Source organism: Netta rufina (assembly GCF_964035555.1).
Source record: "Netta rufina genome assembly, chromosome: 9".
Lineage (NCBI taxonomy): Eukaryota > Metazoa > Chordata > Aves > Anseriformes > Anatidae > Netta > Netta rufina.
The window spans coordinates 13,156,251-13,174,224 of record NC_140132.1 but is presented as its reverse complement, the minus strand read 5'-3'; the positions used below and the strand labels follow the sequence as shown (position 1 = coordinate 13,174,224).

At 50.2% G+C, this 17,974-nt stretch overlaps 1 protein-coding gene across 1 annotated transcript in view; it reads left to right on the top strand.

Annotated features, from left to right (window-relative positions):
* The window catches only part of GPC1 (glypican 1), a 192,966-nt gene that overhangs the window by 161,761 nt on the left and 13,231 nt on the right, over positions 1 to 17,974 (top strand). The window contains exon 3 of the mRNA XM_084291930.1: positions 1,364 to 1,755. Coding sequence (XP_084148056.1) covers positions 1,364 to 1,755 — 392 coding nt within the window. The remainder of the gene's footprint in view (positions 1 to 1,363; positions 1,756 to 17,974) is intronic.

The window sequence follows — 17,974 nt, the reverse complement described above, 5'->3', positions numbered from 1 at the left end:
GGGCTTTGGCAAAAACGTGCTAGCTAACAAGCACCCATGTGCTCGTCTGACTAACTGCAGGCACTGCAGGGTGGGCCTCCATCACCTGCATGGCATCCGGGCCTCCTTGTGTGCACTCAGAGCTTTCTGGTGATGTTTAACAAGCACCAGCTTCTGTGCCAGAAACATCGAGTTCTTGATTCAGGCTTGAGTGCCTCCTGTGGTGGTAGCTGACACCTGTGGCATGTTATGGGGTATGTAAGCAGTGTCAGTTGACATGTTCTGTAAGGAAAACCTAGAAGTAACACTATGGCACTTTACTTTTTCTCCTCAGTTATATAAGAAATTCCTCAGATTAATGATACCCATGTTCCTGTCTTCACTAATCAGTTGAGGTTTTGTGTGGTAGCCTGAAAACTACCTGTGTGATTAGCTGCTTATTAAAGCCTCCTGAAAGCCACCGGGAGTTCATGCAGTTGTGTGTGTCTCCGATGGGCAGTCCCACATGTCTGGCCTGGTGAAGTGAGCACCAGCACGATTCTTCTGTGGATTTAGGCAGATTCAAAAAGTGCCAGTGCTAGCACTTAGTGCTTGACTGAAACCAAATGTTGTGTCTAAACATTAAGAACTAACACGAGGATTTTGCTATTTGGAGCCTTAATGTTGAGCCTACTAAAAAATCCATTGTGGTATGGTTTGGAAGAAATACAAAAAAATATGTTCATTTGCTATTAATGTGCTTAAGGACAACGTGTTTGTTTCATATCTGCTTGGCATCTTTTATTGCATACAAACCTTTCCTAGTGAATCAAGTAAGAAAGTAATCAAGCAAATATGTAAAAAGTAATCAAGTAAACTGTAAACTGATTTAGTTTACATATGTACAGTTTACATATGTGTAAGTACGGTTAGTCAGGCAGAAATAAAGATGGCATTTGGTGATGACAAGGCATGATTGTTGTAAGATTTCTGTAGGCTGCACTTGTACGTGCCTACATAAACCCCACTGGTCGTGAGCCCTGGCTGGCCTGATGCCTGGCTAGGGACTGACCAGGGGAAACAGGATCCTGCAGGTAGCAGCCTGGCCTTTTACTGCTGTAGCAATGCAGGGAGTCCTTGGGAAACACCCTCGGGGAAGAGTCTCGGTTGTGTGGCTACCAGAAGAGGTGGAGAGGCCTGGCCCCCAGTGCCCTGGTACTGGCAGTGAGGGGTTCTCCTTCAGTCTCCTCGGCCAAGGCTCGGGACGTAGAGGGTGGGTGAGATCAGCTGGAGGAAAAGCTCTGTTAGTGCCTTCTTATTTCAGGGCAGTCAGTTGTGCTGCCAGACAGCGCGGCCTGTTAAATTCCTGCTTGTCCAACTGATCTCCTTTTTCCTCTCTCTTCAGGTTATTTCCAGGATTTGTTGAACAAGTCAGAAAAAGCCCTTTATGATGCTTTCCCAAGCCTGTACGGAGAATTGTACACTCAAAACATGAAGGTCTTCAAGGACTTGTACAGTGAGCTACGTCGCTATTACAGGGGCTCCAACATCAACTTGGAAGAGGCCCTCAATGAGTTCTGGACACGCTTGTTGGAGCGGCTCTTCAAGCTGATGAACCCCCAGTACCATATCACGGATGAGTATCTAGACTGCATGGTGAAACATGCGGAGCAGCACAAACCCTTTGGGGAAGTTCCCAGGGACCTGAAGGTGAAGGCAACCCGAGCCTTCATCGCAGCACGTTCCTACGCGCAGGGCTTTCTTGTGGGCAGCGACGTGGTCAAAAAGGTCTCTCAGGTATGTCGGGGTTCTTCCTTCTCTTCCATCCTCAATTTGATTGGAGCCAGTCAACTACTTTTGGTCAGGGACAGGAGGATTTATTTGCCGTTAAGTTCATTACAAGGCAAGCAGATATTTTTAAGTTTTGTAAAACAAACTGCTTGAGGGTAACCCATCAGTGGAAGGGAGCAGCAAGCCTGGGCTTCTACAGTCACTGGAAGCGCTGAAGAAGCAAGGTATAACTCACCGCAAGTCAGACTTTACCTCATTTTAACCTGTGTGGCAGAGTGCCAAGGAGATGTCAGTCGCCCAGGCTGAAAAGCTGTTTCATTGCTTGCCCAGATTCCTCGCGTTTCCCTGGCAGGGAAATGACATGCCTCTAAATCACACTGCCTTAGTTTTCTCCTTGATGGAGATATGATGTAGGGTATGCAGAACTGGCTTGCCAAGAGTGTGCTGGGAATACGTGCAGAGAGATGTGTCTCGGTGGCTGGTGACAGGATTCCTTTGGCTGTTTGTGTAGCCATGTATATTCGTACAGCCTCTGTGTACAGAAAGGGTGAGTCTGAAGAGTGTATTGGGATCTTCAGGGATGAAAGGTGCTATATAAATGTAAATTAATGTGGCTGAATCCAGGGTTTCAGGAGGAGGAAAATTGTCTATATTCTTTACTGCAGAAGCAGCCTTTCATAGCTAGAAGGTGATTGTCCTGAAACAACATATTCAGGCATTTCACACAAGTAGCAAAGAGAAAATCCATACTGAAAAATGACTGCATACTGCATGTGGCGATGGCAGTCAGCAGGTATGAGAACCAGGGTGTGATTAAACTGTGAATGTAAAAATATGGAATCACAATTAATTTCCTTGCAAGGTAATGTGTAGCAGAGGATGGTACTATTTGATGCAGCAAATCCAGACTTTGATCTCAGGAAGAAACATTAATGTAGTAACAGTGACAAATGATTTAATTTATCAATGTGGGACTATAAAACCGTTCAGCTACCCAACAGCCTTTGTACATCTCATTAACATCACACTCTCCTGACACTTAAGACAGATAAAAGAGGAGAATGGTGTAATTTCAGAGAGACCAAAGTAAAACATTTTTCATAAATCCTCTGAATGACAGAGAGCATTCCAGCTTGCCATGCGTCACTGCCTTTTGCCAGGTGCGGTGGGTAAAGCAGACTGGTAGGGCAACTGCAGTCTTGGTGTCAGTGGAAGGGAAGGACCCAAGGTATGGATGTGCAGAGTATATTGGTGAAGAACCTCTTCCTGATGGCCAGCCTGAACCTCCCCTGCGTCAGCTTGACACCATTCCCATTAGTCCTAGACTGGTGACTAAGGTGAATAGATCAGCACCTGCCTCTCCACTCCCCCTCGCGAGGAAGTTGTAGACCACGATGAGGTCCCCCCTCAGCCTCTTCTTTTCCAGGCTGAACAGGCCCAGTGCCCTCAGCCGCTCCTTGTATATCTTCCCCTCTAGGCCCTTCACCATCCTTGTAACCCTCCTCTGGACGCTCTCCAGCAGTTTTACATCCTTGTTGTACTGTGCTGCCCAGAACTGCACACAGTGCTCAAGGTGAGGCCAGACCAGCACAGAGCAGAGCGGGACAATCACCTCTCTTGACCGACTGGCACTGCCATGCTTGATGCACCCCAGGGTAGGGTTGGCCCCCCTGGCTGCCAGGGCACACTGCTGGCTCATGTCCAGCTTGCTATCAACCATAAACACCGGATCCCTCTCCTCATGGCTGCTCTCCAGTGTCTCGTCCCCCAGTTCCTACGCAGAATTTTTGTAGAATTTCAATTCTGGCTCTCTTTTTCTGAATCCTTCTTGGCTCACCTACCATATGGCACATGGGCAGAGCAAAGGGCAGACGTTCCTCTTCCTTCTGCCTCCCTGCTCTCCCAGGGCATCCCACCCTGTTCCTCCTGGCTGTTCCTCTCGCAGCAGCACTCCCTGGGCTTGCAGTTAACCCAGCACGTCGCTGCTGTAACACAGTCTGCAGGAACTGAGTCGGGAAACCTCAGAGCTCATTTTGTAATGAAGGCCAAAACCAGCCCATTTTCCCTGTCTTCGGGAATGGGTTTACTTAAGGCAATGGGGGATGAGAATGCTGAGGTGGGAAATTCATTTTGTGGCTGCCCTGGTGGCCCTCAGCCATGTCTGAAATAAAAAGCCTGATTTACCCACTTTCTCTCACCTGATGTGGACTTAAACCAGTGCCAACTGGAGTGCAGCGCTGTGGCTGACACACGGGCTGATTTTTGTGAATGGCCAATTGCCCGCACGAGATATAGGGCATGAGTGCTGTCTTTTGAGGGATTTTCAGTAAACCCCCTGTCAGTAAGTACGAATTTTCCTTCTTTTTGTCCTGATGACAAGTTCCAAGTTTTACCTCGTAGCTATTTGTCTCATTGCCCCGATTCAGAGCCCCTGCGCAGCCGAGAGCGGCTCTGCCCTCCCCAAAGGGAGAAGCTGTCCCCACTCAGCCTGCAAGCGCAGCCGCAGAGCATCCTCTTCACCCGAACAGGATCTGCAACTGGGGCTTTGATTTTAGTCGTTTTTCATCTTGCTTTATATTTATGACATTCAGCGAAAGCTTGCAAGATCAGAGGCTGGGATCAGACTTTCCTGGCAGCTGGCAGTGTTCTCTAAAAATAACTCTTTGAGCTGAAACTTCTCACAGAGCACTGGCATTTTGGTCAGGAAGTCTGGGGACAGCCTGTTGAAGTGGACATACAGAAATAAATTATCCAGCTTTGTGCTTCTGAAAAAAAAAAAAAAGATTAATTAGTTTTTATTTGCGTGTATAGTTGCAAATCTCAGAAAAGCCACTGATTTCTAGTAAATGACATCCTTGGCATGCAGCTTGCCCTCAGCAAGGAATAAAATGCTCTAAGATCAGGAAAGTGTTTCTTCAGCAGCCAGGGAGCCTGTGTTGCAGACAGTTGCTGCAAGTGCACGTTGCGCATCGTCTTCAGAGGGTCAGGCGCACCCAGGAGATACCTGCCTGGATGGTGGGGACAGGGAGGCTGAATGCTCATGTGGGTGTTTTCCCACATGCCAGCTCCATCTGAAACAGATCCCTCTGCAGTCCTCCTGGTTTCAGCAGCTCAGGCGGTTTCATGTCAGTGTTTGTCACCTGCATCCTACCAGTAGCCCAGGTCCTCATGCAGAATACTGCAGAGGCCGTCATCCCATTGAAAGACTGAAGCTGTTGGCCACACGTTGTAAAACGGGGAAGAGTCTGCCCAGACGGAAAGACAGGCAGGATTCTGTGACATTTCTTTAATCTCTGCTGCCTCTCCTCCTTGCCCCAGGGGCTCTTCTTCCTCAGCCTCCCTTCCCCGGGCTGATAGGAAGCCGTGGCTGCAGGCCCGTGTGCGCACTGCCTGCGAGCGGGGCTGCTGGGGGCTGGCAGCGGGGGATGAAGAGATGGGGGGCAGCGGGAGGGAAAATGGCAAGAGCGTTTTTCATCTTTACTGCCGTCCTGGCTTTTAAGGCAAAGTCACCCTGACGAACTCCAGGCTCCGACACCAAGATCTAAAGCTTTTAATGCTGTGGTTCCTGCCACCAACCTGGCCCCACGCTGACAGCAGCGGAAGCTCTGCCATCTGCACAGCGGCTGCGGGAGGGGGCCGGGCACGCAGGCAGCTGGGGCTGCTCTCAGCAGCCCTCACGGGGCAGCCAGCACGGGGATGGATGTGCTCGGAGCAGGGCTCGGCTGTGCTGCTGTGCCATGATGGGTGGGGGTGTTGGGGCGGCATCTTTGTGACCGCATTCGGGTTGCGTGTTTCTGTAGCTAGTCTGTTAGCCCCTGGTGCAGGTTTCCCCTTCGGTTACAAAACAGGAATTCATTTTTCGTGGTCTGCATGGAGAGGCAGCTACCAAAACAGCAGCAGCCACAGAATCCCTGGTGAAGGGCACACAGAGTAAGGAGATCCCCCAGTGCTGCATGCCTCCACTGCCTGCTGGGGCAAGGCAGACAAAATACCCCCGTTTTGTTTAGGATTCTTTTTTTTTCGTTGTGAGATTGGCACCTGTCCCAAACCAGCATTTGCTGCGACACGGAGCTTCCTTTGGACAGGTGAAGGCCTTGTGCTGGGTGGCTCGCTGGCTGCCAGCTGCTTCCCCAGGGACCCCACACTTAGTTCGAGTGATCGTCAAGTTCAGCGACGAGAGCATGAATCTGTGCTCCTGTGACATATGGGGTGCAGGTGCACTGAGATAAGGCTGGAGGGGAAGCAAAGCTGAGACAGTAAAAATGGCAGCGGTTGGGAGATAACCCCTTAAACCAAGGCAGAAAGTCTTTGGAGAGATGCACCATGATGAACAGGAGGATCCTGTCTGCTTTTGTTATCTGTTGCTCTCACAGTATAGCCCAGATGTCTAAGTCTTAGGTCAGGACTTCTGCACAAAGTGCCGTGGGGACAGGTAGCAGAGGTGATCTCGTTTTCAGGAGGGCACCCCAAATTGCAGTGAGGCTGCATATGGGTCATTACTGGCCTCCTGCATCTCAACGTGGGAGTAGGGGCTGCACCAAGGGCAGGGAGGAGAGCTGCTCCACGCGTCAGAAGATGTCCAGAGGCCTGAACACCTCAACTTCCCCTTGGAGACCTGGACACCCTGCAAATGTTGGGTCAGAGTGTGGAAAAAGTGAAGCAATAATGCTCATTGAATCATTGAATCACTAAGGTTGGAAAAGACCTTCAAGACCTCTAGTCCAACCACCCCCCTACCACCAATGTCACCACTGAACCCTGTCCCCAAGCACCACGTCCAACCTCTCCTTGAACACCCCCAGGGACGGTGACTCCACCACCTCCCCGGGCAACCCGTCCCAGTGCCTGACTGCTCTTTCTGAGCAGAAATGTCTCCTCATTTCAACCTGAACCTCCCCTGGCACAGCTTGAGGCCATTCCCTGGTCCTATCACTGGTTACCTGTGAGAAGAGGCTGACCCCCAGTTCCCCACAGCTTCCTTTCAGGCAGTTGCAGAGAGCAATGAGGTCTCCCCTGAGCCTCCTCTTCTCCAGACCAAAACCCCCCAGCTCCCTCAGCTGCTCCTCACAGCACTTGTGTCCCAGGCCCTTCCCCAGCATATGTCAATCATCAGTTTTAAGAGTTGTTTGCATTTCTTTTCCTAAGAAGATGTTCTTAAAGAAGGCTACTTTTCCTTCAAGGTTGAAACAAAGTATGATGATTTTCTTTACTAATTCTAAGCTTTTTCACTAAATCCTGTTTTTCATTTTACTGATGGAAGTCGTCTATCAGTACAGTTTTATTTAAGCAATGCTGTGTCTCGCCATACATTTTGGTCTCCTTTTTTAAACTTTTATGTTGGTATAAGGTAAGTGGCAGATTTCCTATTTACCATATGAGTAATTTTTAAACACATGGTGGGTCAAGCTACACTTGGAACGAAATTGAATTCCAATTAAAAAGGCCCCAAAATAGAATTTTTAGAAGTGTTTTTAATCGTTAAATGGGTGTGCTGGATGCATACGGAAAATAATGATTATCCAAATATGCTTTACATCTCCAGCAAGTCAATAATTTAACAAAGACAATATGGTCATCCCTGGTACTCCTGTCCTTTAAGGCTGTGGCTGTTGTTTGTACCTTGGGTTTTTCATAGGTTGGAAGGACATAGTTGGTTTCTGCCTTTGAGCTTACAGTTGCTTTTTGGGTGAATTAGCCATAAAATTGATCAGAATAAAAATGAAGTGAAGAATATAATCTCTTTCCCACAGATATGAAATCACTTTGCTAAAACAGCTTGAGTGCAGTGAATTCCTGTCCCATCTGCACAGTGACACATCTCCATCCTTTCAGTGGCTTATCTTTATTCAGAGCATCGGCAACAAGTACATACAACCATAAGTAATACTTTATTTCACCTAAAGGCTTTCGCTTTTTTAATAAAGTTACATATTTATAAGAAGCGCCCTCCCCTTGATCCAGAAAAGACAATAAAGCCCAGCTGGCTTACTGTTTGTACATAAATGTTCTGAGAATGTTGTCCCGTGGTGGAGCATCAGCAAGTGGCAATATTTATTATTTCCTTCTCACGGAGCGGTGTCCGACCTCTTGCTCTGGGGCTGTTCGTTTCTTGCATGGCAGAGGTGTGTTTTTGTGTTATGGCACTCAGCGGCAGGATACCATTGTGCAGAGACTGTCTTAGCCCCAAGGAGCCATTAGAAGCCAAAGTCAATTCGCTCTCCAGCTGACGTGCTGCTTTGTAGAGCCAGAAGCTCTCTCCTGGGACCTGCTTTCACCAGGGGAGGTATCATTCCCTTCAGAGAGATCATCTGTTGCTCTCCTGGGATTTAATAAGCCTCCCCCGTTCAGACTGCAGTACCTGTGCTATAGACAGCTCTGCAGGTCTTAGTAAGACGCTGTTCATCCAGTTCAGCCTTGGACCTTAAAAGATAAAGGGTGATGAGACAGAACCCTGCAGGATCTTCGCGTGGGGTGCAGGCAGAGGAGAGCAGCAGGGCCCGTGGGTGCTGGCATCCCCAGAGGGGACAGAGGTGGCATGCAGCTTGTCCCAGCCAGGTACAAACAATTGACAGAGCCTGCTGCTGCCCATGGGATGCAGCCACCTCCAGCAGGAACCTGGAGCAGGGAGGAAGAGTGCCTCAGCTGCACGCTGAGAAATCATGGCTTAGCCAAAGAGCTGGAGGGGAAGCAGCTCCTGGGAGAGGGATTCATTTCCTGCCTTTTGACTGTCAGGGGTCTGAATAAAGATATTGCAGTTTTCCAGAACGAGAATCATTTTAGATTAAAAATATTTATTTTTTTTCTCCATACTGTCATTGCAAACCACTGATTTTTGAGTTTCCTGCAAACAAGCTGGTCAGTGATTGTGCTAAGAGTTTGTGCTCCTCCAGACCCAGCAGCAAGTCATAGGGTGGGAAATGCCACGGGCAGCCTTGGCGGATCTGGCTGTGTTCAAGAAGAGGAGGACTGAAATCCCTGTGGCTGGGAAGCCTGTGGTACTTCAGATGCCTCTGCCTGCGAACAGCATCTTGCACTACAGGCTGAAATAAGCTGCTACACTTCGGGGACCGGTTCTGTACTCAGTCCTCCTGCCCAGACCTCTGCCTTTCCCCACTGCAGTCAGGGCTGCCTCTGAGGAAGCCTCCCATGTCCTTGGAGAGCCCTCCTCCCTGGGCGGTGGGTAACTGGGATTGCATGGCTTAACATGTTTCAGATGTAAGTCCCAGTCAGCCAGATCCCTCTGCAAACCCAGAAGCCTAATGTCCCTTTCCCAGGACGATTTCACAGGGCTCCACAGAAACGGGCCGTACCTGCCTGAGGAAGCAGCCCGCCAGCAGGTCCCTCTGTGCTTCAACCAGCCTGCCTCAGCCGCAGACCCACCGACACCACTCGGAGCCCGCTGCTCTCTTCCAGCACTGCTGCCTGTAAAGCTGGGGAGAGTCGTGCAAGGAAGTCGGGATTTGTTTGGGCAGATTCAGATGGAGCTGCATGGGGTGCACACGGTGTTGAACATCAGACCTTATGTTTCTCAGATGGTGCTTTCCAGTATTTCTATCCTGTGTTATATTTAAATCACAAACCTTCAGAGATAAAAGCCTGTAGGTGTTCCGGATATAATAGAAATAGTGCAGGCAAACAGGTACTTGTCTCCCATACGTATCTGGTGGTTAAAATCAATTGAATAAGGTTTTCAAAGGATTGAAAATTGTACCAGCTGGAAATCACTGCGTCAGGTGGAAGGAGAAGGGAGTGTGTTGAACAGGCAGCAGTGGCTTGCAGTATTTTTCTCCAGAGGGAGAGGAGCGTGGCAGCCAGCCATCTAAACTCATCAGTCTTCCACTCATTTTAGTGTCTGGACAAAGGGGAGCACTGGGCAGGAACCCCAAGGCCTGCATCCTCTCGGGTGGCTGCAGCTCCTGTCCTCTGCTCTGGTTTCCCCATGGACTGTGCTGCCTGCTGGGGCTGGGAGTCATCATTGCTGCTCGCAGGAGGTGCCGTGATGCTGGCTGCAGTGGGGCTGGGACTGACTGCTCCCCAATCAGCTGCCTCCGTTTGGGTTGCTCTAGCCTTCATTTCTTTCCTTTTTTCTTTTTTTTTTTTGAGTTTGCAAAATGGCCATTTGGCTGCTGGGCTGGCCTCACTTCTGTCCTGAGCTGGGAAGAAGCCAGGCAGTCTGTCTGTCCTCAGGCTCAGTACCAGCTCTGGTCCACTGGAGCGCGAAGGGCACAGCTTTGGCACCAGTCTTTATCTTCCGCATCCCTCACCCTGTGCTGAGCTGATCGCAGCGAGGAAAAGCATGAGGGTCACTACCTGCAGGGTCATCTCTGCCCTGCTGCTGCACCCCAGCCCGGCTGTTTGCTTTGGGATCCCTGAAAGAGTTTTTGGAAGCACGGTTGATGCATCTTGAGTGATGGACTTGGTGAAGCTCAGAACTCACCGTGCTCCATGGACTGATTGGTGTGCATTTGTGTAAGGGAGATAATGACTGAAGTGATTATACAATTCATTAGACTTCGAAAGAATCATATTTGTCAGCCCTGCAGCTGTTCCTTACAGAGTTTTATTCTAAAAGATGGGAAACCTTGGTTCATTTAACACACACCGAGGTGCTAATTATATCAGGACTGGCACAAATATGCTCAAGGCTGCTGCTGACCATGTGAAGGAGGGAGCCGGGGCTGCTCCTGCGCAGGTGAGCTGGGTGCTTACAGCCCTGTGCACACAGCAGCCAGGCCCCAGTTTCCAGCTTGCACACCTGGAAACAGAACCCACAGCACCCCCCTGCTTGTTTTGATCACAGTGCTCAAGAGTCCTTCCTTGGAAAGACTGAAAATGAAATGCTTCCCAGCTTGTAGGTGCCACGTTGCAGGCAGCCCCCGTCACGGAGCCAGGCGGCCACAGACCCATCCTCCAGGTGCCCTTTGTGGAACAGAAGCGAGGGCCGTGGTTGCGTAGCGTGCTGCTGGGCTCTGCCGCTGGCACGCCTGGCAGCACCTGCTCCCCTGCTCGCTGTTTCTTTGTAGCTGCGTTTTTTCATGCTGACAACCTTATCCCAGCAGTACAATTCAGGCTGAGGGGTTTGGAGTAATTCGAGTGGCTCTGAACAACCTTCCCAGTGCACACAGCCAGATCTGTGAATTGAAGAGTTGACCTGATTTCTCTTAAATATTACTCCAGAATGTGTGTGTGGTTTTTTTTTTTGTTGTTGTTGTTTTGTTGTTGGCTTTTTTTTTTTTTTTCTTTTCAGCTGGCAATAAAAAACTTCCCTTACTTCCATGGGTTGCCTTTAAAATACCCCTCAGGAAGGTAGGCAAGGGTGCCACACACTCAGCTGCCCATGGAGCCGCCTGCCTTCAGCCCCTGAGGCATCCTCCAAGGGACGGGGAGCAGAGCCCGCTCTGATCCCAGCCCCATGGCAGGAGCTGTTCTCGTGGTTTGTAAAACTACAGGTCGCTGGGTGAGTTTTAAAAACATGTAGTGAACAAGAACAGTGAACTGTAGTCTTTCTGTGGAGGCATCCGGCTCTAGGTACGTTCTCCCACTGGCTGTCAGGACATGCAGCTGCCTCAGGTTTAGAAAGCTGCCTCTAAGCTGCTGGCTTTAAAGCATTGGTAGGTTTGGGAACCCAAGCTGCCCGATGTTGCTGGGTTCAATTGGTGTTTCTGGAGGTTAAAATGGCCATTCAGACAGTCAGATATTCTACCTAGAAAAACACACCTGTGAGTTAGCGCAGGCACTTTTTGTCATGTATTTGACGTTTCTGGAGGTATTTTGTATTCTCCTCAACCATCCCCACGTCGTGTCAGAACAACAGCCTGGTGCTGCAGGTCCATGTGCCTGTGTGCGTACCTCAGATCTGTGCTGCTCCTGGGCGGAGAGGGCTGGGAAGGGACACGACAGGCTGGGACCTGATCCAACACAGTGAGCACCGACAGCACCCCGCTCTGCAAGGAGCTCCCTGGGGCAAAATGTTTCAAGGGGAGAGGGCCAAGAGAGCTACACCTGCGCCAGAGGCATTATGGACTGGCTTGGTCTTCTCCTTCCATCAGTCAACCTGCCTGCACCCACTGTATTTATCACCCAGGCCTCTCTTCATCCTCAGATCTCTCCCCCCTACCTGACCCTGGCTCCTCGGGAAGCAAGGCACAGATGGCTCCCAGCAGCCTGGGGCTGAACATGCAATGAGAGAGGGGGGTAGGAAAATAGCAGCAAGAGCTGCGCTTCATTTATTGGTGTTAAATGCCTTTCAGATGTACTTAAAGGCCCTCGAAGGCCAAGGAGTCCCATCACATTGCAGCTCAGCTGCAGGTTCTCATTTGCTTCTAAGCCAGACTTCAAAAGGAGAAAGGATTTGGGTGGGGATTTTTGTTTGGTTTTGTTTTGCTTTTTTTTTTCTTTCCCTTGATTGAAGCCAACATTTCAAAAGCATCTGCAGCTTGGCCACAGGTTCTGGGTGCTGAAGGAGCTGCCTACCTCCTCACGGGTGCACAAGGAGCTTTACCAGGAGCTGCAGGAGCAGCAGAGCTGGGCTCACCCCTTGCAGCTGGCCAGAGGCTGCTCATGCTGGGGGGTAGCAGTGTGACGCTGCCGCTGCTGAAGTGTCCTTCCAGGTGCCTGCGGCTTCCTTCAGCCTTTCTCCAGAACTCAGAAAGCTGGGGAGTGGGAGGGAGGACCAGTGCTCGATCCAAAAACCCCTAAAGCCCCTGGATGTGATGATACAGAGCTTGTCCCGGCACCAGCACCTCGTTGTCACTTGTGCCCGGGGCCATCCGATCTGCATCCCAAACTTAGTTCTTTGGTCTTTCCAGGCACCTTCACAGAAAATAATTGGCTTGCATAAAGAAATGTGTTTTGGATTGAAGGTGTAGCAGCTTTTAGCTAAAAAAGAAAGACTTTGGTAAAAAAAAAAAAAAAAAGAAAGAAAGAAAGACATGGTAATGCATTAAAATTTAAGGCTTCTATCATTACTTCAACAGGCCCTTTTGTGAGGGTGTTACCCTCAAATATTTTCCAAGCCATAGGCATTAAGGTAACAGCAGAAAACACGGCTTTTCTTTGCATCTCTCTGTTCTTCTCTGTGACCTGTCCTATGAGGCTCCAGTTACTAAGGGTGAAAAAAACCTTCCACTGTGATAGTTTTAGAGCAGTCCAGTTCCGTGCCAGGAGGAATTGCGCCGTGCTTTCACACCCCGTGTGGCTTGCACCAAACCTTACACTGAGATATCTACAAACCAGGCGATGTTGTTTGGAAAATGAACAGATAGCCTGGGTGAGTGATTCACTGGGAAAAGAACAGATGATGGTGGGGTTCCAAGAGGAGTATCCCATGGCTCTGTAAAACATGCTTTACATGTTTTGTAACATGTTTTTTACATATTTACATAGATGCTTTTAGTATCTATGAGCATGTGTATTTGTGCAAAGATGGGTGACTTGGACTGAACATGAAAAACACAAGTTTGAGCTGTTCTTTAAAGGCTCAGAGGAAGGATAAGAAGGCTTTTTCCTGTGCTCTGGAAAAATCTAGCCATTTCAGCCAGAGTGCTTCCCAGTTGTGCATCCCACGGAGACCAAGGCCTTGGCAGATCCAAGAGTTGTCTGCACTCAGGTGTTTTCGGTGCCTCCAGTGTTGATGCAGGAGAGCCTCACGTGGTTGAGCTCTTTCTCCCATTCTACAAGTAGTTTCGCCTCACCTGCGTCTTCCCTTCAAAAGTTTATCCTGGATGTATGTTTTAGGTAATAGTGAGGACAGCTCAGTTCTCCTTGAGCATGTCTCAGTGCCAGGAGACAGAGTAGGTGACTGCTCGTCCCTCAGCTCCCTGCATTTCTGTGATTCTCTGCCTTGGAAGCATATTAGTAAACTACCTGGCAGGGGCCTTTTTGGTCAGGAGCCTTCCAGGCTGAATGTTTTCTAAATTGTCTGTTGTGGTTGCAGGGAACCCAGCCTGGGACTAATCCCCCAGCCTATCCTCTCAACAAATTGCTTGCAAAAGTCATTAATTTTGCTGTAATTGATTTAAACATTGCTCAGGAGGAGGAAAAATGAGGGAAACAAATGCCACTTTGAATGCTGAGGACGACGTGTTCTCAATTTTCTGTCGTATTATCTCCACATGTGCTCATTCCCTGCTGGCTCTTCCGCAAGCGCCGGTGCCGAACAGTCGCGCGGTGAGTCCCAGCTCAGCGGCTGCGCCGTGCGGTGGTGCCACGAGCCGTGCAAACCCGCGAGCTCCCCTCCCACCCCAGACATGATACGAGGGAGTCTGCGGAGATTTTTTGCTCTGGCAAAGTGCTTGCCTCCGGCAATTCACATCTGCTCGGGTGGCTCCATCTACCACGCATGGGCACATCAGGCTTTGGAAAGTAGCCATGGAAAAGCACAGAGCTGGGCTCTCGATGCGAGCCGCAGTCGCAGGATAATACCTGATGACAAGCTCCTTGAAATGTCAATGCCGATGGTGAAACGGTGCTTTTTATGAAGCAGCCACCTGTTCCCGTCGCATTAGCTCATTGCTACTCAAATCAACTACTGTATCCCCAGCTGTAAAGTAGCTTTAATTAAAATGAGTCATTGCTCAATACCAAGTTGTCCCCCATTTTGGGTATTTCTTAGAAATTATATTAGTTTTTCCTTATCACTTCATCACTGGGCTTAGGCTTTCAGGGACTGCACCCACTGATGTCATTGGGATCAGAATACAGTACACAGATTTTAACTGAGCAATGACATAGGAAAAATGTATTTTTAAGTTGGGCTTAGCTTTGTTTGGCATATTTATTTATATCTCTGACAACTGAATGAGGAGTGCCCTGGCTCCAAGCCATATCTCTCAGTAATGTTCTTTTTTCAGATCCTTGGTAAATGGCTTCTCAAATGTATTGTGCATTTCTTCCTGACATCTTTATGCAGTTTCTAGGTCACTGACCTAAGACAGGACTATAGGTGCCACTGAAGCTAAAGGAGAGCCATGTCAGCATGGAGAAGCAAGGTTGTTACTGAGACCCTGCAGTTGGAAATCATGTCTGTGTAAGATGAGCTCTAATACGTGTATATCAGGATGTGCAGCATGTTTTGTAAACGCACTGGCATGAATCGGAAGATGCAGGAGGTGGGATCCTGGCTGCCTGGGGCCGGCTGGGTGGACTGCCTTAAGCTGCTGGGGGTGGGCCTGGTTTCTGTGAAGGTGAACAGTTTGAGTAATGGCACCACAAAGACGTAAGACGTTGGGCCTCTCAGCTGATTCTTGGTAGGAGTAGGTGGTCAACTTACACTTGCTTTTTGTTTGCAGGCATCATGTGTTTTAGCCAATTTATAAGCAGGTCTTTTATTTAGGGCTTTCCACCAGAAAACTTAAGGAAAACATCCACCACTGACCCCGAAGAGTCCCTCTTTGATTCTCCTCTTAGATTCTAAGTCACACGGAGCAGGTCTGCACCAAGCAGCATCCTCTGCAGCTCCGTGCTGTGGCCAGGCAGGGAGCAGAGCCGTGCAGGCCCTTCTGCCAGCTGCGAGATGAGGGAGGGATGTCAGGGCTGGGCCTGCACCGAGGTGGCATTGCTGGTTTTCCTGCCTGACTTGCCAGCTGCTATTAGGGAAAGTTTGAGTCCTGACGACTTGGTTTTTCCCAAAGTGCCCTAATGAAAGCCCCCTTGTAGTGACAGCGGCCCTGGTGGGAGCTCAGTCAGGCACCCCCAGAAGTCACAGGCTGGGCCAGACCGATAGTACTCAGAGAAAGCAATTGCTGTCATGTCCTGTCATCACGCTGTGCCAGCTCATTAACGATGAACACACGATGTTAGCTTTCACTTCATCTGCAAGAGTTCGCACGCTGCTGCTTCCAGGCCACCTGTGCTGCACAGAGGACGTCGCTGATTGATCCATCGGTTATTGTGGGGCTGGAAGGGCAGAGGGGCTCGGCAGCAGGTTGTTAGCTGCTGAGCAGGGGGGTGGTCAGAATGTTTTAGGGCCTTTTGAAGGCTTTAGGAAAAAAAACAGAACAAGGGAGTGTCTTAGAGTATGAGGGTGTTGGTGGGTGGGGTCCTTTATTTTGGATTTTTTCCTCTTGTTGTGTTGGCTCCTTTGTCTGTGCTGCTCTGTAGCAGTTTCAGGGAAAGGTGAACGGGCTCTTGCTTAGGGCAAAGAGACAGAGAAGCACTTTGGACATCCTACACCAATGGGCTTTCCATTCTAGCTCTCCAAGAGCACATCAGCTGAACTAGCAATGCTTTGGTAGCAGTGGCCAAGGGAAATTAATACCCACCCTTCCCTGGGAAGGTCACTATCAGGGCAGCTGTACTTGTGTCTGTTGTGGGTGAGGTGCTACCTGAAAAATAAATGGGAGTTTACTTCAACAGGGACTAAAGAGCTGTGAAGGGCTCTATTCCAAAACATGCTCCAAGACCCACAGAGGGACGGTGCAGGGTCAGTGCCAGGAGGAGCTCTGGGAGCCCCATCCCCTCCCTCTCCTCTGCTCTGTGTGGAGCAAAAGTCCATGGGCTGGGCTGTGGGGAATGATGGGGAGCTGAGCTCCAGCCAAGTGAAACATGCTGAAAATGCTCTGAAATTCCTCCTTGTGCCCTCTCATCCCTTTGTTTTCAGTTCACCTCTGCAGTCCGCCTATGAAAAAGGAGTGCTGCTGCAAACATAGGTGGCTTGAGTAATTCTTTGGAGAAAGGGCATGGAGCCTGGCCTCTTCCACCTGTGAAAATTGACACTTATCATTTCTGCCACGAGGTTAAGTTGAACACTTGGCCCCTGCCAGGTTCAGCAGAGCAGCAGTTGTGCGGACATGTGGCCTGTTCGGCCCAGGGGACAGGCTGCAGGGACGGAGCCACCTCTCCCAGGCACCACAGTGCCCCATGCCTGGGGCAGTGCGGCCTTCCCCTGTCCTCCAGGAGGCAAAGCCACCTTGGGACAGTGACAGGCAGGCCCTTCGGATAATGGCAGGGCTCGGGTGACCCTGGTTAGTTACTGTCCCTCCCATGGCACTCACCAGTGGACGAGGTAGCGCTGCCCTCCAGTTGCAAAGGTCCTTTCTGTTTTGTTGGGAAAAAATAAATAATAAATAAATAAATAAATAAAATAGATAAATAAATAAATGAATAAAAGAGTAAATCCTGCAGCAGAAATGCCAGTGAAAAGCCTGCTGGGTGCACTGCACACTTCGTTGCGGTACAGCCTCACTGCATTCACGTGAGTAACACCAGTACAGCTGCTGGATTTACACAGTGCTTTAAAGCCAAGCGTGGTGTAGATGCTTTTCTGAGCCACGATCTGTCACTTATCTCTGTCTGGGTCCCCCGTGGGATCTGGCCAGGCACTGAGTAGCTTTGGTTTCTAAATATTGGTGGCTTTCCTCTCCACTGCTGGACGGCCAGCCTTCACCTGCCCAGAGGGGAATCCTTGGTGGGCAGCGAGCAACCCCACTGTCCTGCTTCCAAGCCCAAGTGGGTCAGCCTCCTGCACATCACAAGGCCTCGCGGTGCCACCACTCACCCAGGACAGGCACGAACATGGGAGCATCCAACCCAGCCGGCCACCTCCTGGTTCCCATTGCCCCTGCTGACAGTCCCCATCTCGTCTGGGTGCCCAGATGGGACATGGCAGGTCCCAGGGCACGCTGCGCCAGGCTGGGAGGGGGCTGCCTGTAAAACAGTGAGACAAAGTTGTCTTCGGGACGTCTTCATGCTGCAGAAGGAGAGCTTGCAGCTCCTTTCCTAGCTGCACCTCCTGCTTTATATGTAAACATTCTGCTTTCGGAAGGTCTTCACCACTGAGTGTGTTAGCAGTCAGTGCATTCATACCTGCTGCCTTTTTGGGTACTGTTCAGTCGCGGCTATTTACACCCCGAGCCAAGAACAGCCCTGAGACTGTTCTGTTCGCCTGTCCCTCTGCCCGGCTGTCCCCACGCATCATGGGGTCCTGGTGCTGCCTCCTCCCTCAGTGCTGGCTGCGATGCGTGCGGCCCTGCTGGCTTCTGTGGGACGAAGCCTCCATCTCCTGGCGGCACAGCCACACCGCAGCCACCGCCAGCTGCCGGTGGGAACTGGCCCAGAAACGCAGCAGAAAGCGCTCCCGGAAAGCAGAGCACGGCCTGGGCTCGCTCGGTGTTTCCGTCAGGCCGCGCAGGAGGAGGGCTGTGTTCAGCCCAAAGCGTCTCAGGGTGCGTGCTGGTGGTGAAGTGTTTCGAGTGTGGGTTCTCTCTGCGAGACCCAGAAAGTCTTA